The 22,158-nt window shown below is 44.2% G+C and overlaps 1 protein-coding gene and 1 pseudogene across 2 annotated transcripts in view; one reads left to right on the plus strand and one right to left on the minus strand.

Moving 5' to 3' along the window:
- Positions 1-2,432: 2,432 nt before the first annotated feature.
- On the plus strand, positions 2,433-13,497 carry LOC307074710 (aquaporin-3-like). The gene is made up of 6 exons (XM_079734986.1): positions 2,433-2,586; positions 3,711-3,837; positions 7,541-7,678; positions 10,605-10,723; positions 12,047-12,264; positions 12,970-13,497. The coding sequence occupies exons 1-6, from the start codon at positions 2,476-2,478 to the stop codon at positions 13,136-13,138; spliced, it is 882 nt and encodes a 293-aa protein (XP_079591112.1). The 5' UTR covers positions 2,433-2,475; the 3' UTR covers positions 13,139-13,497.
- A 6,462-nt stretch (positions 13,498-19,959) lies between these two features.
- LOC307075202 (netrin receptor UNC5D-like) overlaps positions 19,960-22,158 on the minus strand; it is an 83,557-nt pseudogene continuing 81,358 nt past the window's right edge. The window contains exon 17 of the transcript in view: positions 19,960-20,152. The product of the transcript in view is annotated as a netrin receptor UNC5D-like (transcript). The remainder of the gene's footprint in view (positions 20,153-22,158) is intronic.

The raw sequence follows: 22,158 nt of genomic DNA on the forward strand, positions 1-22,158 counted from the left end.
AAAGAGTTCCCTTCCAGGCACTTTAAATCATGTATTTGCTACCAAACAAGGTGTTGACCAGTGCTGCATCCAAAGCCTGTCAGATGTCCAAGTGCTGGTTTAATTTTGGTTTTATATTGGAGTTTCATAACTGCCCTATAAATCCTCCCCAAATCTAAATATTTCACATCCTCCTGGGATTAAAGAAGAGCTGTGCGTAGCAGAGCAATACCTTGGTAGGGTTGCGGCGCTAATAAGTTATATTTTCATCAATAAGGAGAGATTCGCCTAAAAGAACAGGCGGGACCATTATCCATTTGTGAAGCTTGGGGGCTCCGCTGCGTGGGGTGTAAAGGCCAGGACCAACGTGCTAAGCTTTGGCTCAGATAATGTCCTCTCATATTGTATTCCTTGCACAACGCCACAAGCTTCATGGCAAATGAGACACTCTGGCTTGGCGGAAAATGCTATTTTGCATCTCCAATCCTTCCATACACCTCGTTTTCATTGCTGTCTTTTCTCTTCCTGTTTTCGTGACATTGACATTTTGTCATGCCGAGCGTCTGTTTTTGTTTTGTGTGGCTTTTCTGAGGACTGCCCCTAAAGCGCAGCTTACTCAGCGCGCTAAACTACAGGCTGCTGTGTGTGTGTGTGTGTGTGTGTGTGTGTGTGTGTGTGTGTGTGTGTGTGTGTGTGTGTGTGTGTGTGTGTGTGTGCGCGTAACCTTGACTTGGATTCTTCACTAGTGGGTTTATGCCAGTGCAATCATGAAAAATGAAACCTAGCTTGCTGTAGAATATTGTAGAACATTCAATCAATAAAAACTCAAATTGCCTTTGTGAAAACAATATTTGCAGCACTTTGTTGTGTGTGTGTGTCGTGTATCGTCTGTTCAGCTACAGTCTGACAAAAGAAGCCTCATCACTGTCTGGGCTTTGGCTCAATTCATAATATTCCTCTACTTTCACTGTGCTTCATTTCAGTTAGTCATTCTTCTTAATATTGTCAGTTAAAGCAATTGCCTTCGTCTATGTCCTTTATCCTCTGCTCGCATCAAGTTCAACATCTCTCTGTGTGTCTGAGAACCACTGCGGGCTCTGACTATTCGCAAATGTCAGACACATTTTTAATAGTGATCCCAAACTTCCAGAGGCAATTGAACCGACTGTGGTTTTCCCAACACAGAATGTTAGCCAGTAGTTTTTATCAGTTTGCAGGTTCCCAATGTGATTGGTATGTATTAGGTGAGGGTATCTATTAGTTGTAAGTAGAAGTATATTAGGCAGAATCGCCACCAGGGAGATCTCTTGGTGCTCTGCTCGGCCTGGAAAGCATGCGTTGGTTGTTACCTGGGTTATAATAAAGTATACGACATTCAGTCGTATGGGAGAGACGAATGGGAGGAAATGGAGTTCCTTTTCAGAGACACCACTCTGTTGCCGATGCTTGGTGACGTCAGGCCTTTCTATACCATCCTCCTTCACAAGAAGCAGTCAGAAAGAGCTCATGTCAAGAACAACTTTATAGTCGTTATGGCCCATCACACGCTCCATTTAGAGGAGATTAGTATATGCTAAACGTGAACCTCCTAAAATGCGCAATTTGATTGGTTCGCTATCTCGGGCTATTGGGCAATATCCCATGATTGAGATCTCAAACTCGGGATATTGTGTAACGGTCGTCTCGTCACTCTAATAAAAACAAATAAACTGCTAATAAAAATAAATAAATCCCGGCAAAAAGTGTTATTTTGTTTACTTTGAGTGTTCGCGTGTAGTATATACTTAAACAATTATTCACTTCGCCTTTGGCAAATAATTGTTAAATATCTCGCAATGGCTTGAAGTAATTATCATCTAAATTATCAAAGGTGTCAATCCTGTGTCCTTGTTCACAGCATACACAAACAAGATAGCTTTTTAGCCTAATGTCAAGCGGGACTTTCTTTTTTTCGGATATCTGGCCTCCTTATCGGTATCGGCGTGGTTGGTTGTAAAATATCCACAGTCTCTGAAGCAGAGATCTGCTACCAGCCCACAAAACTAAAAGGACTTCTCAAAAGTCTTCCCTCCACTAATTCTTTAAGAAAGTGGCAGGCTATAATGTCAATAATGAAATTAGCATAATAGCTATGCTAATGCTAATTCGGTATTATGCTAATCACTTCCAGGCATACAGTGTGGATATGGCCTATTGTTTTACGCAGAGTGGATTTCTTTGAAAACGATAAATTGGCTTATAGCTTATAAACCAATGAGTATGTAAATAATCTATATTTTTTCTGGCTGACTTGCCGGTAATGGCATAGAAATGAGGAAAAGATCAAGTTGAAAAATAAAGGGGTGTAGACCTTATACCAGTGCCTGTAAAGAGGGTATGAATGGGTGGAGACAGAGTCTTACTTAAGTCGGACATTTCTTGAGCAAGGAAGACACAATCTCTTACCCATTGAGTAGATCACAGCTGCTAGCCAAAATAAATACGAGCAATTTCCTCATGATGGAAAAACAGAAGGCATTTCTTGAGAAGCTGGCACAGATCTTCCACATCAGGCACCTGCTTCTCCAGCAGGGCCTGGCAGAGTGCCTGGGGACCCTGGTTCTGGTGGTGAGTATACGGGGCCGAGCGGGGCTTTTGGTTTTGAAAATACATCTATATAGATTGAGCAGACACTTTTATCCAAAGCAACCTAAGTGAGGATGGGGGAATCAAAGAGTACCATCAAATAGGGGTAATCTCCTTTGTCACAAATCAATTAAAACATAGACCGTCTTTTCTTTCATGCAGACTATTGTGGTTTTATCACATATTTGTCTTCATTTAGAAAGGAGATGTTATTAAGTGTAAATTATCACCAGAATGTTATTGAATTGCAACACTATAACAATGATTGGATGACATATACGTGTGCTGCGAATGCGTTACTATCTGCAATGAGGATTTTTATTCATTAACTAGAAGATTAGAAGATTAATTTATCTTATCCAAATATCGGCATTGTCCTTTCCAAAGCCTCTCCGGTTGCCAGCACACAGCTTCTGACCTTTGACGGTTTAGAATTTCCACAGCTCTGGATGCTACTGAGATAAGGACCTCTTCTGGTCTGCATTTCACATTACCATTTCCAACTTCATCATCAGATTATTTATTTATGGCTTGGCGTATTTGCAGAACTGCTTTTAAATCCCCCAAAATAGACAAGATCAATGTCAGACCTGTCCGGATCAATTTGAAACCGTTTGACTTTCAAGACGAGTTGACAAGTAGCTTCCAACATTTCCCTTCCCCCTCATCCAGCACATCAATCATAACATACAACGTAGATAACTGTTAAACTTTTATTATTGAAATCTAAGAGATCACAGAATGCAAACCAAGAGAAGAGAAAATAGTCCAACCAGGCATTCTGAGTTCCCCCAGACAACAGAGAGGACACAAGCTGGGTGGGGCTCTTTGATGTCTGCAGCAGGCGGCTGCTGTGCAATACACAGAAACACAGAGAGGGAAACCCCTCCTTGACACCAGGAAGACCCAAGCATGTGTTTCCAAGTTTAAAGTCGTATTTCTCAGGTTAAATGTCCCCCCACCCCTCTCCAAAAAAACGAAATAACATCACACCCAAAACACCCACAAAAACATCTCCATGACCCTCGAGGTTCAAAACAAAACCCTCCGACTAGGGTGGTGGTCCGGGTGAGAACGGATTCAGCGGTCTCTCTCTCCTCCTGCAGACGTTTGGCTGCGGCTCGGTGGCCCAGATGCTTCTCAGCAGAGGTTCCCACGGCGCATTCCTCAGCGTCAACCTGGCCTTTGGGGTCGCCGCTACGCTGGGGATCCTCATCAGTGGACAGGTGTCTGGTAAGGGGGTCATACAGTGGTGTCTAGGAAGGTATATGCGAACTTCTAGGGGCAGAGTGGATAGCGCATATAAATTCTAGGTTTTAGCGAATTTGATTATCTACCAAAGAATACAATTGTTAAGTAGCTTGTGTTGGAAAGATTTTGTAGGATTCATATTTCAGCTCCTCATTATTATTGACGTAAGCGGAGGTGTGTGCAGTATTTAGTGTTTACCCTACAGGAGTAGATCAGCATGCTGTTTGCCAGTCAGAACGAAAGCCGCCCGTCATCGGCACTACTCAAGAGTAATTTTGGCCGGTACGGGCGGTCCCCGTCGAAACAGACCCACCTCCCTCGTCCCCACCCTCCGTCTTCAATGCTTATGGCTGTCCATTGTATTCGATGATGACGTTGCTCCGCTTGAGCTGGGTTATTGTGGGGGCTTGCGTTGATGTCATTTCATGTGGCTGTGGAGGCCAGTATGCGACCCACATGGTTTGCCACATGTGGGGCAGATGTAGTCTGTACATGAGAGGGGGGCCGCTGCAGTGCGCTGGTGTCTCTGTGCACGCCGCTGTAGTCTTCTCTCAGTGGTCTGCTCCTGTAGGTGTGCAATATCCTGGTGGCTGGCTGAGCGCCATGTGAAACGGTTGGCAGCCAGGCTTTCCAGGGATGTTGGTTGGATGTCACAGCGCTTCAGGAGGGTTTCGAGGTGGTCCTTGTTGCGTTTTCGCTGTCTCCCAGCAGACCTACGACCTTCCTGGAGTTGGCCATAGAGGATCTGGCGGGGGAGTCACTGGGTGGGCACGCGGACTACATGGCCCACCCAACGCAGGTGTCTTTGGGCAAGGAGCACTTCGATGCAGGGTGTGTGGGTGCAGTTAAAGAATTCCACATGAGGGGCTCTGTCCTCCCAGGACACGCCCAGGATCCATTGCAGGCAGCGGATGTGAAATGCCTCAAACGTTCACGTGCTTTACAGCAGTGTAGACAGACAGACTGCTTTGTATACAGCTGCGTTTGTAGAAACTGTCAGGTTTCTATTCAGGAAGACTCTGCTTTTAAGCCTACCGAAGGCAGAGGAGGCTAGGGCTATGCGGACCTGGATGTCACTGTCAATGTTGAAGGTGGGTGAGAGAACGCTTCCGAGGTAGGTGAAGTGCGGGACAATTGGGAGCTTTTGGCCGTCAACAGTGAAGATAGGCACTTCCGGTTGGTGGGACGATTGTTGCTCAATGATCTGGGTTTTGGATGTGTTGACTTTGAGTCCAAGGGCACTATATATTAAGGTTACTACATTTAGTGCCCTTTGCAGAGCATCTGGTGTGTGAGCGAGGAGTGCACAGTCATCAGCGTAATGGAGTTCCAGGATTTGTTGTGTGGTGATTTTGGTGGGGGCCTGCAGGCGCTGGATATTGAATAGGTTTCCATCCAGTCGGAACTGGATGTGATCACCGTCTGTGGTTTCCAGGGATTTGTGTGAGAGGAGTGTGACTGCTGACAGGAACATGTTGAACAGGACAGGGGCTAGGACACATCCTTGCCTGACCCCTAATTCTACATTAAAAGTGGGGGCTTTCTGGCCCCCGATGCAAACACAGGCTTGCATTCCATCGCAGAGATGTTTAAGAATGTTGAGGAACTTTGGTGGAACCCCCAACTTTCCCAGTAAGCCCCAGAGAAGTTTCCTGTTTATGGTGTCAAACGCCTTGGACAGGTCGATGAGGGCTACGTACAGATCCTTGTGATGTTCGCGACATTTTTCTTGTACTTGCCTAACTACAAAGATCATGTCTGTCGTACTACGGTCTCTCCTAAAACCACACTGTGATTCTGGTAGGATATCTTCTGAGATATGAGACACTAGGCGGTAGAGCATGACTCTGGCTAGCACTTTGCCAGCAACAGAGAGTAGGAAAATTCCGCTGCTGTTGCCGCAATCAGCTTTGTCGCCCTTTCTCTTGTAGATGGTGACTGTCTCTGAATCTTAGCCGACGGGTGTAGCCGACGGGTGAGGAGGTACCCACCATGTTTGAATACTTCTGCAGGGATTCCATCAGGGCCAGGACTTTTGTTGTTTTTAAGGCTTTTGATGGCTTTGTGAACCTCAGTGGAGCTGGGCAGAGAATCCAGATGGTGGACAGGGGAGATGTTTGGGAAATCTGTGAGTATTGATGGGTTGGAATGGTTTTGGGAGTTGAGGAGGGTATTGAAAGGCTCAGCCCTTTCAATATCTGTCCAGGATCTGTTGAGTGTCCTTGTGTAGGGTGAGCCCATCAGCCGATCTTACTGGTGCTTTTCCTCTGGGGACCATGGATGGATTTGATGGCATCATAGAATGAGAGTTGTTTGTATCAGTATAAAGTTGGATCTCGCTGGCTTTCCTGGTCAACCAGTCATTTTTCATGACTCTGAGGGTGCAGTGTACTTCAGATCTGATTGAGATGTAGTGACTCTTTGCAGTAGGGGATTTTGGGTAAACTAGGAGAGCAGCTTGCGCTTTGTGTTTTGGCTGGAGGAGGTTGTGGATATCCTGTGCAGTGTTGTCAAACCAGTCTCGGTGTTCACGCTAAGTGAATCCCATTGATGTCCCTGCTGCGCGATGAATGGCAGTACGTAGGGAACTCCAGGCGGCGTTGATGTCCGGGTCTGATGGAGTATCAGGGATTGCAAAGAGGTTTGTTGTAAGCTCGGCCCTAAACTGATCTACACAGTGCTTGGATTTTAGTGAGTCACAGTTGAGCCTTTTCTTTGCTGGTGTTTTCTTATGCTGGGGACGGATATCCATCTTGAGTTTGGCTCTGAACAGTCTGTGGTCAGTCCAGCAGTCTGCTCCATGCATGGCCCTGGAGATTAACACGTCCTTCCTGTCCACGCTGCGGACGACGATGTAATCAAGAAGGTGGCAGTGATTAGAGCAAGGATGCTGCCAGGAGGTCTTGAGTTTGTCCTTGAGCTGGAACAGAGTGTTGTGATAAACCAGCTGGTGTTCAGAGCAGAGAGAGAGAAGGCGGAGGCCATTATCATTGATCTGGGCAACACCGTGCTGACCAAGGACCATAGCTCGCTGCCAGAGTCTACTCTCCCATTGAAATCCCCAAGGAGAAAAAGCTTGTCAGCGGAAGGTGTTCTGCCTATGGTGGGGTTTAGCGAGGCATAGAATGCTTCTTTGCTCTCAAGATCTGCATCCAGGGTTGTGGCATAAGCAGTGATAAGGGTGGCATGACGGTTTTTGGTGAGGGGTATACGCCATGTCATCAGCCTTTCACTGATACCAATTGGGGTTTCTGAGATTTTGTGCAGCAGGCTGGTTCTGATAGCAAAACCCACTCCATGGAGGCGGCAGAAGCCTTCTGGTAGGCCCTTCCAGAAGTAGGTGTAGCCTTCTCTAATCTCTGTTAGTGAGTCTTCCCCATGAAACCGGGTTTCGCTCAGAGCCGCGATGTCAATGCTGTATCTGTTTAATTCATGTGCAACCAGTGCCGTCCTTCACTGTGGACGGCAGGAGAGAACATGTGCATCCAGGAGGGTGCGGACATTCCAAGTCGCAATTGTAAAGGGGATAGTTTTCTTTCTTATATGTTTGCACACACACACGAAGAAGAGGCCTCCATCTCTCTCTCTCGTTGCACTTTTAATCACTGATCATAGCTAAGAGGACATCTCCTTTAGGAGTCCTGTTTAGAAAGTCTCATGTTTCTGTCCTTCTCGCCCTGCGTAGGTGGTCACCTGAACCCGGCCTTGACCTTTGCCCTCTGCCTCCTGGGGAGAGAGCCATGGAGGAAGTTCCCAGTCTACTTCCTCTTCCAGACGATAGGGGCCTTCCTGGGTGCCGGGATCATATTTGGCATGTATTCTGGTAGGCATCCTTGAGCTGTAGAATTGATACGCTTTCTGCATCCCTGATGTCCACAGAGAATCTGCATGCTTCCTACAGCCAGAGGCCCAACCCCTACGTCACTGAGGGGCCAATTGCAGAGGCGCGGACAATTCGAAAAAGCCTTGGAAAAGAGTGCTTTGTTCCAATCGCTCTGAGCCCATCCTCCCGTTTTAAACTACATAAACATATATAACTATTCAACAACGAAAATTGATTCGACAATACGCCGTGCCTTTACGTTTGATTTGATTTAGATTATCCTTACCCCCCCCTCAATTGTTTGAAATTTGATCAAGCCCTTTTCCACTTTGCGTTGGGAAGTGGCGCTGTTCCACTTCCAGCACTCAAAGTTGAACATATTTCAACTGTTAAATATTAAGAAAAAACATCTGAACTTTGAGGTGCATCACAAGTAGTGGAGCAGTACCAGCACCGGCCACAGTCCCACAGACACAGCGGTGAGGCCAGTGCTTAGTGGTGCTCTGTGTGATTCCCCCCATATCGAACCCATTTGTTCCTCTTAATGTAATCTGATAAAACCAGCATCGCCGCGGCACCAAAAAACACACAAGATCAATGCTTATTCAATGTTGACACACGGGCATGCCAGAGATGGGACAAAGTCACTGTTTGGCAAGTCCCAAGTAAGTCCCAAGTCTTAGCAGTCAAGTCCGAGTCGAGTCCCAAGTCAAGACAGGGAAAGGCAAGTCGAGTCCAAGTCAAAGTCACACCAAAGCCAAGTCGACAACCACTTTTTCAAGTCCTGAACAAGTCACCATGTATTTTTACCTAATGTCATTATTAGGCTATTGATCATAATTTCAACATATCAATCTAATGTACAGTGTCATTTCTTATCAATACAGTTATAATATGTTCATTGTTTCTGTTTTCAAATGTGTTATGATATGCGCATGTGCTGAAATCTTATGTTGTCTCAGAGGAGAAGTGAGAGTGGACGGTGGGTTTGAATTGTTTTAGTAGGCTATGGAAGGCACCACTGTGACCCTAAAGTTGGTAAAGCTGTGCCTTGACTAGTGTGGCATATGAGCTATGTATGGATGTCTGAAAGGACTGCTTGAGTGGATGTCAGTTACAGTATTCCACAACTTTCCTTAAGGAAATTGCCCTTACCACCCGCCTGTGTCTTCAGCAGTGTTTGTAATAACTAGCAAATTAAAATTCAGTTTGAAGTATATCAGGGCCTTGAATGGGCAGTTCAACCATTTAAAAAATCCAAATCCAAAATCCAAATATTTATTTTTGCAGTAACGCAAATAGTTACTTTCCCTGGTAACTAGTTACTTTTATCATAGAGTAATTCAGTTACTAACCTAGTTACTTTTTGGAACAAGTAGTGAGTAACTATAACTAATTACTTTTTTAAAGTAACGTTCCCAACACTGGTCTTCAGTAGTAGAAGCTGAAGTAGTAGTAGTAGCAGCTGATGTAGTAGTAGTAGCAGCTGAAGTAGTTGTATTAGCTGAAGTAGAGTAGTAGTAGTAGTAGTAGTAGTAGTAGCTGAATTTGTAGTACTGTAACATAATTCACACATTAATACCAACAGGCCACATATGTCCTTGGCGACTAGAGAGGCTTCTTTCCCATCCTAGGGAGGCGTCTGGCCCATACAAGAAGCCATTCATTCATGTACCAATTCTAGAGATACGAGCGGCCCAGGTGTTCGAGAGACCCAGAAGCTCAAGGCCACAAAAACAAGTGTAATTCCCCCACATAGCCACAGACCAAGTTGCAGTGCCAACACATAGCAACAAGAGAGCAGCATAGAGACACACACGGGTATCCAGGAGAGGGAGTTCAGCACCATGCTTAGCCAATCAGAGCACATAACTGAGTCCACGCCTGCCCAGTATTAAAGTCCCAACACATTACACGCTACCTGGGGCAGAACGTTCCAGGTAACGGATCCTTCAGAATGCCCTACTAAGTGTATCTCCACATGTGTCTATACAATTCCCCTCCTTTTGCTTCGTAGAGACTAGTCCAAAACTTTACCAAATAAAGTGGGTTAAAGCGATCCTGACTCGGCAGACCTTTTCCAAAAGAACACGACAGTACTAATGGTAGTAGTAGTAATGGTAGTAATGTTTTTCTCTTTAAGAGAATAGCGTAGCCGGTGCGTGATTAAAAGTAGCCCAATAGGGTGGGAAAAACCGCCCAAACTGGCAACGCTGCTGAACGTCCTCACGCTCCAGCGGCCCTCAACGTAAAAAAAAAATATATATATATATATATATATATATATATATATAGATATAATATATCGAAATTCCGTTTAGATATTATTGAAGATACGAGTGTGTAGATTTGTGACATTTTTTGAACGAAGGTAAACGGTTGAAAAATGATTTAGTTACGATGCCTTAAGTGTCAGAGCCTGGCCAGACGATTTTAATGGGACCAACTCAAAACGCAGCCGATATGAAACTAAAACTGTTATTCTGAACAAAGTATGAATGATATAGAAATTTAGTTTTGATATTATTGAAGATTTGTCTTTGTTCGCTGTTTTTTTTTTCATCTTCACGTAAGTGAATGCGTCTTGGGTGTCTAGCCCTCCAGGCGGGAAATATGTTAGCTATCAAAAACAATAAATGTTTTTGACTCAAGACATGTTGAGTCATTACAAGTCAAAGAGGCAAAGTCCGAGTCAAGTCTCAAGTCAATAGCAGTCAAGTCTAAGTCGAGTCGCAAGTCATGCGTAATTTTGTCAAGTCGAGTCTGAAGTCATCAAAATCATGACTCGAGTCTGACTCGAGTCCAAGTCATGTGACTCGAGTCCACATCTCTGGGGCATGCTGTCAGGCAGGAGGCAGGTACTTACAGTTAATGAAGCAGCAGGTATCATCAACACTCAACACAGTAAAGTGCATGTCCCCACCAGATGCACTGTGGGACTACGGCCAGGGGACTCTGTCTGTGGACGGGACTAACGCCACGGCCGGGATCTTCGCTACGTATCCCTCCCCACATCTCAGCCTGCTCAACGGATTCTTCGACCAGGTAACAAAAGTGTCAGACATCTTTTTGTCACGTCCCTAAGTGCACAACAAGGGTACGATTAAATCAGAGTCACACCAATTGCTCCAGATCACATGGCAAGAACAACATACACGTTTGAGAATTGCACACTGTGACCCGGTGCTCGATAGCTACAGGGCACAGATGGAGCTCTAAACCACTCCATCAGTCCCCAGGCCCTCTCCCCCACTCCAGCCCCATTTAAATGATCATTGTTTTGTGAATCCTCCCAGTGGAATCGCTATCCGGCTATTAAAGTACCCCTAAAGTCAACACTTTGGGTGAAATTGTTATTTAATGGAGAGCATGTGCAACGGAACAACAGTTGTACTCATGCACGCTGACAGACAGGCAATGAGCACTGCCTTCATCCAATTTGTTTTTTATTGAGTTAGTCCTCTGAAGTGCGCAGGATGCGATTTTTGTTTTGGGAAATATATATAGGGGGCGGCACTGAGGGGTGGTTTAGCTGTCAAGTTTCTACACAAGATCGTTTTTTGGAATGTACTCCCTTTCTCCTGTGGTGCTTGGAAATGGATTTATGCGGCTTTTACTTTAGATGTGGAAAAAAGGAAGGAAATTAAACTTGACATAAATGCACGCCTTAATGCTGAGCAGAAATGGTGGGGATGCCAGTAATATATTCAAATACAAATGAATACAGTGAAGTATCTGTGAATTAGGGTTTGTCAGTCTGCAGCGTTCAGGTATCAGGCAGTAAACAAGTGCAGGGGTCACCGTGTGATGTTTTAAGCAATGTTGGCCTCTTCTATTGCCCTGCCCTTTTTGAAGGGAAAGAGGTTTGCTTCTTTGTATACAAGTTTATGTATACAAAACTTGTATGCAAGTGTTTGTTTTCTTCCAAAGAAATAGGCCATTTCTTTTGTTCATTTAGATCAGAAGCCACTGGCTTGTGATTGGTTGAGAGCTGACGATTCCGTCTCCCTTATATTATTTGGGACAATGTTCCCCGTTGGATAAATTGATAAACAATATGGCGTGGTGTCTGGCCATTTAATTACGATTTTACATTAATTGTATAACATCCTAGACTCTACAAAAACATCAATGGCAAAACCATTGTAACCTCCCTGAACGAATCGCTTTTTTTATATATCTTTTCATATATAGGAAGGCCTTGAAATCAGTTTTGGTTAGTTTCTAGTTTGTGTTTATCCTTTTGGCTCTACTTGCATGTTTGATTTCAGCCCTGTACAGAGATTTATTAAATGAAAGTGCTTTCAAATCAAATAAATCAACTGACATCAACACCCCACAATGCACTCTGTGTCCGCTGTGTGTCAGGTGATCGGAACGGCCGCATTAATCGTGTGTATCTTGGCCATCATGGACCCCCACAACACCTCGGTCCCGCCGGGTCTGGAGGCCTTCACGGTGGGCCTGGTGGTGCTGGTGATCGGCCTCTCCATGGGCTTCAACTCGGGCTACGCCGTGAACCCCGCCCGGGACCTGGGGCCGCGCCTCTTCACCGCGCTGGCGGGCTGGGGTGGCGGGGTGTTCACGTGAGTAGCCAGCCCAAAATATATGAATATCTATTTTTTGCCTAGGTTTTATTTGAACATTTTGTTTGCGTTTGTCTGTTGACATTATTGCAATCAATTCATAGACGATTTCCGAATATAAAGACAAGGTACTCTATTCAAAATGTCAAGGAACAGTTCAGTTAACCCTTGTTAGGGACCCCATACCAATGTACCATCCCAAATAAAACATAATACCTCTTGTTACCTTACCGATTTGCTCAAGTGAACTTTGACATATTGCTTTAAAAAGCACAATAAAGAAGGATGGTATTCCATGTCAATTGTTTAGTTTTGTTTAGTGACTTTGGCTTCATTCTTTTAGAATTTATTTTACACAAAAGTAGTTAAACCTGCCCTATTGCACTTTTGTAATGCAGCTTTTTACATTTTGAGAAATTATCCCTTCTACTACTACTACTACTAGTTCTACTACTCAAGAAACAGACAATCACAAAAGAATGAAAATGTATCTAGAACCTTAGCTACAATCCAAGAAACTAGAGGGTGCTACAATAAAATATACCAGTGAGTTAAAATAAATTAAAGTTATTTCGATGGAATTTTCTGTTGCGAAATGACAAAAACGGTAATACATATCAATTGAAATGATTGAATGAATCCTGATGAAAATGTTGTATCCAATAGTTAATCTTCTCTAAACAATGCAGCCATTTTCCTCCACAGAGTGAAAGGCTACTGGTTCTTGGTTCCCTTGTTCGCCCCGTTCCTAGGGGCAGTGGTGGGGGTGGTGATTTACCAACTGATGGTGGGCTACAACGTGGAAGGAGAGGCACGCATCCAGGGAAGACGAGAGGAAGAGGAAAGCCTCATAACTACAACCAACCATCAATGAAGAGGCATAAGACATTTTGTGTCCTTTGTTGCTACCATATAAATATTTTACGTTATATATTTTTGGTAAAGGTTTTATGTCTCCTACGTATTATTCTGCAGATTGTCTTGAAGTTTGCTTGGTTCATTGATTAAAACTAAAATCCTGTTATAAATTGTTGAATCCTGTTATAAAATGCAGTTATACATAGAAAATAACAGCCTTTGAAACCAAATGCTTTTCAATTTAAACATGTGGAGCTTCTGATCTTGTTTTGTAAGCTTTGGTGGTAGGGTGGACACTGCATTGCGTCTCTCTCCTTTCCCCTCTCTCCTGTTCCCTCTCCTCCTCTCTTCTACCTGTCTCCACTCCTCTCCTTTCTTTGTTTCTTAAAGGAAACATATTATACCAACAGGTGTGAGTCTGATTAGCCTTACAAGCCGTTTTCAAAATCTGCCCCATATGACACCACTAGTGGGCGTGTCCACCTAGATCTGTGCTGGATAGATGAGCAACGTTTACTTCAGTCAACTGGGTAGGCTGGTAGACTGATCTATCCAGCACAAATCTAGGTGGACACGCCCACTAGTGATGTCATATGGGGCAGAATTTTGAAACGGCTTGTAAGGCTTACACCTGGTGGTATAATAATGGTCTCCTTTAAGACCATCGACACTTTTCACAATGAACCTCATAAGTTAGGTTGTTCGGAAACCTTCAGCTAATCAGAAGGATCATCTTGCTATCTTTTTTCTTGGCGACTCAGTGGAAAGTTAAGAAAATAAACCTTCTCCTCTGAGGAAAGCCTTCCATGCAGATTTATTTTCATCTTTTAACATCGTTCATGACATTTAAAAGTATATATTTTGGGGGGTTTTGTACCTGAATTAGCCCGACCCCTTGCAGCGCCAAAGGGGTCATGGAAATCTACATCTTCAAACTCCATTGTGCTGTTCAAATGCATAAAATAATTCAAATAAAAAATATACAAAACGTGTAGACGCAAACCATTATGACTGATGCGGTTAATAATATGTAACAAGGCAAACCCACTCGAGCCAACCTCGTGCTTGAAGCAAATAAAGAAATGAAGAGAAGACGTGTAGAGTGTGTTCACCGGGTCTTATGACTCGTTTTGAGGTGACAGCCCTTTCACCTTTTCTCTGTGCATAGTGTTACGATGCTGACCTACCGTACTCGTCATTACCTGGGTAGACAGCCTGTAACTTATGTCTGTCCCGACATGGTGTGCTGAACTTGAGGCATGTTCCTAATCTTTCCCTGGGTTACCACGGAAAGATCTTACCTATCTAAGTGTTAGGTGTGAGGTACTCACCACAGGTCCTCAGCCACTGTAGGCGAACAGCTCCATGTCACCCCGCACCGGCACGCTCGTCTCCAGATGACCAGCCCGCGCTTTGTATTCCGTCTTTCAATTTCCCTGTGTATTTACAGCACAAACAAAGTTCTCTAATGGAAGCGTGTTTCCTTTTAGTTAGGTCCTTTGACTCAGAGTCTCCCCTCCAGCACTCCAGAGACTCTCAACTCAGTCTCAAACTCTGAGACTCACCTGCCGCCTCAGCTGTTGCCATTTAACGCTAATGAGCACCTCAACATCGCCCCCTCTGTGTGATGTCAGTACTGAAATAAACATAATAGGGATGGTGAAAATGTAAAATATTCTTGACCGACCACCGAGCCTCATTGACCGGTTGAAATCGGTTAACCGATCAGATTAAAATGTGCTATTTGAAATAACAGCCATTTCGAGCTGCGCCAGCCGCACGCTATTTTGTAACTCTGCTTATCTCTCTCCCGTTCTGCCTCCGACTCATACACACACACTCTGCCCCTGCCCTGCCGTTCCAGTGAGATCACTTTTTTTAAATCCCCTACAGCGTGAAACATGGAGTCCAAATGGCTCCATGGTTTGGAAATGGTTTGGGTACAAGGTGATAGCGTACGAACCCTATAAGAGCTCGCGAACCCTATAAACCCTGTGACCTCACGCCAAATGTTTTTATTGGTTTATTAAGTACACACAGGCGAGTTATGAAAAGTTGAGTGTGAGGGATAATTTTTTTCACTTCACACAAAAAGATCTTGGAATGAGATGGCTAACTGTAGTCTTATAGCATTTAGTCTACTGTCCATAATAATTTAGAGATCATATTCTCCGCCGCTCGCATGCAGGAATAATTAAGACTTGAGGAGAAATTAAACAGTGGGCTAGAAACGCGGTGTCCGTCCAACTTCCAATAAGTCACCTCATCTGATCATTTTTCGTGTGAAGTGAAACCAACACACACTCCACAGTCCACACTGACCCCAAATTTTTTTTAACCGACAAACGACAAGATTGATCGGTTAACGTTGATACGGGCAACCATCGGTCAAAGGGTAATTCGATAAACATCCCTAAACCATAAGCACCCTAAAGCTAAACCAGATCGTAACACTATGTCAGCGTATGAATGCAGCATATTTCAATAAGCTGTCTTTACAATCCTCCTCTTCGCTTCCTGTTCTATTCAACCACAACACCCACCACCATATTGTCCTGCAGCCGCCGCCAAACTTATTAAGTCGCCGAACCCAACCTTACATTTTTCCAACCTCATTTGTTTGGCCGCTCTAGCCGGAGCCTTTTAGCGGGGCCAGGCGGGAGCCAGCGCCTTGCCTATGACCCTTCACTCTAACGCGATAATGGTGGTCGATGGGGGGGGTCTTCTCCACATGCCCTTTGCACAAATATTTCAAGTGTAATTTGCTAGGGGTTTCCTTTATATCCATATTTCCCTTACACTTTGGCCTCCAGAGAGGAACGGAAAATAAGCTACCCCTTTGAAAGCGCTACTGAAACGTATACAAAATAGGTACTTAAGTTAGGTTTCTGCATACACATCGAGTTTGCTAGAAGCCTCCTTGAGATGGGGGGGGGGGGGGGGGGGGGGTCGTACTGTGACACTGCTCCATACCAACTAGCATTAGCTTTACCCAGGAGGGCTGGCTGGCTGGCAGGCAGTTTGTCAGTCCGTGCTGAGGTCAGTCCTTGCTGAGGTCAGTCCGTGCTGACGTCAGTCCGTGCTGAGGTCAGTCTGTGCTAAGGTCAATCTGTCCTGAGGTCAGTCCTTGCTGAGGTCGGTCTGTCCTAAGGTCAGTCCTTGCTGAGGTCAGTCTGTCCTGAGGTCAGTCCTTGCTGAGGTCAGTCCGTTCTGAGGTCAGTCTGTCCTGAGGTTAGTCCTTGCTGAGGTCACTCTGTGCTGAGGTCAGTCCGTCCTGAGGTCAGTCCTTGCTGAGGTCGGTCCGTCCTGAGGTCAGTCCGTCCTGAGGTCTGTCAATAGTGAGACGCTGTGGCTCCACATTCAGGGATGGGCAATTCTTTTAGTTCACTTAACTAATCGATAAACAGAAAATGGACAGATCGATAAATAATTGATTGTACTCTGAGAATGCGTGCAGAGTGCCGACGAAAGCATAATTAAGCCGGTCAGAAGCCTGCCGCGGGGCTGAATTCCCCAGGGCTTTCGCTCATGTCAAGATGTCATGTGGTCCCAGATCAGATGTCAAACTCGTCTCCCTCCCGTCTTCGTCTTCCTTTAGCGGTTGACCACATTTACACGGTCGGCTAAAAAACCTCCAGAAGCATGATGAAATATTTATGTGGTATTGAATGTTGAGTATTCTAATGTTTCCAAATTTCTAAATTATTGTAAAGTCCTAACTCTCCCTATTAACTGCAGATTCAAGTGACATAGGTTCCAACCTATAAAACATTTAAATTTATAGATTTACACATTAAATGTATATATTTACAGTACATTTCCCTAATACAAATCCCCTTTTTACAACTGATACATTTTTCTTAATCACAAAGTGTATTTTTCATTTGGATATGCCAGAGATTTTTGAATAACCTGAAGGCCCTGACAGCAACTGGAAAACAAAATCAATATCCTCAATCGTTTTTGTGTAGGCTGTGCAGTCGGCCACTTTGTCTGAACGCTATAAATCTGACTCAGTGCAGGCTGAGGGTTTTATGCACAAATTAGGATGAAATGGACATCCACTAACAATATGTAAGTGAAAAGCCTGTGATAATCAAACGCAAGCTACTCTTACTTGTTCGCAAAAGAATCTAGTCTGAAATTTATTTGTCAAAAAGACACCTATGCTCACTTTAATTTACATTTCTCCAGTAAAGGGTATGATTTCCGTATAGGAAAGACAAGCAGTCGGTTCTTTTGAACAGAGCACGCCCTCACCTTGAGTGCAGAGCACTCAAGGTGAAAGTTCAAGTCGGCAGTATGTGTCTCTAGGGAGGGTCAGATTGAACAACATTTCAGAGTTGCTTACGCATCAATTAAGCAGCAATACGTCCTTTTGGTGTGAACATTATGCTCATTGAGTTAATAGTTCTCCTTTCAAACGGTGCAAAGAGGTCAGGAGAAGTGAAAGTGAAAGTGAAGAATACCTGGGGAGCGGGGGAAATACATAATGCATAGCGAGAGTCCTGCGACCAGGGGTCACTGCAGTCCATTATGGTTCAAGTTGTAGGAAGGGGCTTCATTTCAAGATGTGCTTATTACTTGGTTGACACTAAAGATCTTCCATCACTAGTCCAGATGAACTCCTAGTGGTTGAGTGTATTGAGGTGTTGATGGATATGAAGTTCAACAGGACAAAACCGTCTTTGTAGACGACAGTGTTTGGCTCTCAAATTCTAAATGACTAAAGTTAAAGGGCCCTCATTCAAAATATATCCATTTGTGACATCACAAGTGTGAGTGTGACATATGATGGGAGGTCTCAATGCCAGCCAACCAGTTGATGCAGTCGACCAATCAACTCATTCCAGCAGCTGGCCAAACCCACATTATGGAATAGATAGAAGGGATACCTTTTCAAAAAAGTAGTTGGATGGTTCTTCAAAATGTATAATTGGGGCTCTTTTAGAAACCATCAAAGAAAAAAAAAATCACAAATGCACTATATTATTAGGGTTCAAAACAAAAATAACTCCATCTCTGCATAGATCAAATCAATGCAATTCCCAATGGGAAATAAAAAAAACAAATATCTATCAGGCAGGTCGATGTGCCATTCTGCTCAAACTTTAGAGAAGTGTTGTTTTGGCATTTGGAAGTCCTGGTTGGCGTGACCTTTGCTATATAATAATACCAAACAGTCCATGAGTCTATCCCAAATATTTCTCTAAAAATGCCACTATTTACCTATCAAATGGCTTTCATGATGGGCACAAAGTGAAGCATTTATGTTTGTGAATAGTGTGGATTTATTTACTTAGACCCGCCAATCATTCTTCATCCTTAGGGACATCCCATCCTCTGATCTACACATGGGCCGAGGCCGTACCAAATGTCACCATCAGAAGCCCACAAGGATCTACGGGCAAGTAACTTACTCCAGTGTGTTACTCATGGAAACCGTTTGTTACCCAACCACCTTGCAATTAACAAGAGTTTATACAACACAAAGTAAGACCACACACATACACACACAAATTGTGACCATATGAAATCAAAATGGCATGATATAACGTTATATCTAAAGGGGAGCTTAGTATAACGTTGCAATAATTATCCTCTATAGATCATCATAAATTATGAGTTTATGGATTGAACACTTATTATACAACGTTATGACATTCATTAAGTTATATATTAATGGTTTATCAAGGCTGATATGAATGTATTGGTTAAACAATATCGGATTCAGATTGGGTGCAGTTTTCATTCGATAACGTATATAAATTATTATCAAATTTGATTTTCTATAAAAATACATAATCAAAAAAAATATAGATAAATGATGATTGCCATGTATCATCCATTAATTGATGGTGCAAAAGTATCTTCATTTTCTAAAGTGGACCCAGAGACAACATAGGAGGCAATACACGTCCTCTGGACCAGCAGTTGTCAGTCCTTCTCCGTGTGTGTGTGTTCCATGTATGTGTGAGAGAGCGAAAGTCTTTCATTTTGTGTACCAGTGTGTTCCTGTGTGTGAGAGAAATTGTGTTTGTTTTTACCGCAAGATGATATTATAGTGCTTCCCAAAATCCGTAACACAAATCCCTCCTCTCTAAAGGTCTTTCGTTTCACCATGTGATCCATTTAGTGTTTGATGATCGGATGAACCGTTCATTAACTCACTATCGGAGCTGAGTCGATAAGTCAGTCTAGCCGAGCCTCACCCTGTCTTTGTAACATTAGAAACACAGGGAATAACACAATAAAACATGAATGAAGAGAATACGACCAGAGGTATAAAACACTACGATTTTGGAAGACACCCCCAAATAAATAAGTAGTGAGGTCGGTCCTCAGGGGTGCAGCGAGAGGCGGTCCGAGCTGCACGCGTTTCTTAGTATTCTTGAACCGTCCCAGCCCCCCGAGGGAAGCCCTCTCTTCCTTCTCTTCCTGGCCTGCATCGGCATTACTGTTCCAGCGTTCACTGTGTCGGAGCGTGGCGTTCCGCTGGGACCAGAGCCGAGGTTATTATCTTTTTGTTTCGACAAAAAAACAAAGTGAAGAAGCTCAGCGTTCCTTCTCTTCCTCCGAGGTGTTTCCTGTGGCTGCGCTGCGCAGCTCGGAGTGACCGACACCACAGGCGAAACAAAGCCCACATGACCTCAGTCTCTCGTTTTCTTCACGGCGGCGTTCCTCTTCCTCGACCCCTCCTCTGGGCGGAACCGCGAAGCGGGCTCAAACACCATCACTGCTACTCCTCTTCCTCATCCTCCCGTAGATCCACCACGGGATCCTAACCAGAGTTCAAGCAACTAAAAAGTCCCCCACCAGGGTCTGGGTCTGGGTGTTTTAAGAGAATCCAGAGTCCTGCTGGTCGCTGCCCTGCCCCAGTGGGGTGAATGCCCTGGGTGACGGGGCCCTGTCGATCTCCTCCAGAGCACAGGCCAGGGAGTCCACGTCCCCCAAGGTCTGGTGCTGGGTCTCCCACAGGCTCAGGATGACTGCTGACGGGCTCCTCTGGCAGGCGAAGTAGCTCAGGTTGCTGGAGGGGTGGAGCGGGGAGGAGGGGGAGGGAGAGGAGGAGAAAGACAGGGGGAGAGAGGGGGAGAAAGGAGCGTGATGGTTAGGTGAGGTGGTGGGAGAGGGAGAAGAGGGAGGGAGGAGGAAGAGGGGGAGAGAGAGGGGAGGGAGGGAGGGATGGGTGGGTGGGGTGCAGGAGGAGGTAGGAGGAGGAGGGAGAGGGAGGGTTGGGGGGAGAGAGAGAGAGGCCGTTGGAAAGAGGAGAGGATGGAAAGGTTAATATTGAAATAACGGCTGTTCAAATTCACTTTTTGCTCAAAGAGCAAAAGTAAACAACGTTGCATTACTGCTTTATACTAAATGTTGAAACGTTTCCAACAATGTTCCAAAGGAAAGTTTCATCAAGGTCCCTGACTATATTTATCTTGATAAGAGGTTTGTTTCCTTTCCAAGATTTTCTGTATTTTATTCCATAATTGAGGGTGGTTAATAATAAAAGAAACAAGATTGTGTTTATTATCGAATTAAACTGTACTATGTTGACGATTTTTTGGAGTTTGCTTTACAGTTTTAATATGAGTCCTTTGCAAGGATCCACATTAACACACAAATTGCTTACAGGGAAAAATGCATAAAGAATCAAATCCCCTATATTTCAGATCGAATTGCTGCCGGCATCCAGTAAAGGGCACTGTTTCCCACGGTCCAGCCTTCCGGCGCCCCACCCTCTGATCATTAAAGTGAGGACGCTTTAATGAAGCTATAGCACCCTTGAAGAAATAATTGCAAAGAAAATCTGCTTAACAAGGTACATAGTACTTTATTACACCTGCTGGTGGGCTTTTACTGGGTTCCACATGCAGTTAAACTCTTGCTATTCTTGCCACGCCAGGTGTTGTCGTGTAAGAATCCGGCTGTGGAAATGTTCACGCATTACATCTTTTTCGGAAAACACAGCGTGGCGTGGCCGCCAGTAACGTGTGTCCGTTCCGAATCGTGAACATCGTGTTTTTCAAACGATAACACCCCCTTGTTTCGGAAACACGTCACAACCTCAAAGTTCGAGTTGGAGCCAGGTGGAGAAGACGTAGCGGGTGAGAGTCTGTGTTTGTGTTTTCTTGAGTCATGCGCAGCGTTGCTAGCTAGCGCCGGCGCGACGTTGTGCTAGAGTTGCCGTTCTTAAAGATCTCTTATTATACTATGCTGAAACGCAACTGAGAAGCGCGACGCATATCTAAAATGGGTTGGTCTGAATACCGGTAGGTGTGTTTTGGGCGACACATGCAATAAACCTGACAAGTTTACATTTTGACAGTGCGTTTGCAGTCTCCGATGAGACAGATGCATGACCACATGAATTTCAAACTTCAAATGGCTCAGTTCATGGCCGAATAATATGCCCTAATTCACACATGGAATAGCGTTTTCTTCTACAACTTCAGAAATACTGAGTCGTCATGTAAATTCTGGCAAAGAAAACTTAGCACACATATAATATGCAGTCCTGTGGCCGCAACTGTGGGTCTTTTTAATGATATGCGGCAATACATTAACAAACATCGTTTTCTTACCAGTATTGTATACATTATCGTTATCGTGTTCATAATATATTCATAATACATATTACAACATATATAATATATCCCCCCATTAATATACATTGCCATGGACTGTATAATGCGTTACGTGTTTAGTTTGCGTGAGTTTAAACAGATGGGGGCACACTTGCCCGCCCATTCATTCATTCTTTTAAACACACACACACACACGCGCACCCACATTCATTCATTCTTTTATACACACACTCGCGGTAAAACAATGTTTTCTGAAGATCTAATACTCATCAATCCTAACTGTACGTTCACACCAAAAGCTATAAAAGATGCAAAATCGCAGAATAGCTCAAAACGCAACGCTGTCCAAAATATTAACAGCTCCTATCGCTCTTGCGATTTTGCTTTTCCATTTAAAGGAGCCACGCTTTTTGCCTGCACGCTCGTAGTTGAGGCAAGTGCTGCTGCTGATGCC

The sequence above is a fragment of the Pollachius pollachius genome (assembly GCF_949987615.1).
Source record: "Pollachius pollachius genome assembly, chromosome: 4".
NCBI classification, from domain to species: domain Eukaryota; kingdom Metazoa; phylum Chordata; class Actinopteri; order Gadiformes; family Gadidae; genus Pollachius; species Pollachius pollachius.

Excerpts from the sequence above, each read along its gene's own strand:
- LOC307074710 (XM_079734986.1), top strand. The coding sequence starts at position 2,476 with ATGATGGAAAAACAGAAGGCATTTCTTGAGAAGCTGGCACAGATCTTC. Across the intron at positions 2,587-3,710 it reads TGGGGACCCTGGTTCTGGTG|ACGTTTGGCTGCGGCTCGGT; the intron begins GTGAGTATACGG and ends CTCCTCCTGCAG. Across the intron at positions 7,679-10,604 it reads CATATTTGGCATGTATTCTG|ATGCACTGTGGGACTACGGC; the intron begins GTAGGCATCCTT and ends TGTCCCCACCAG.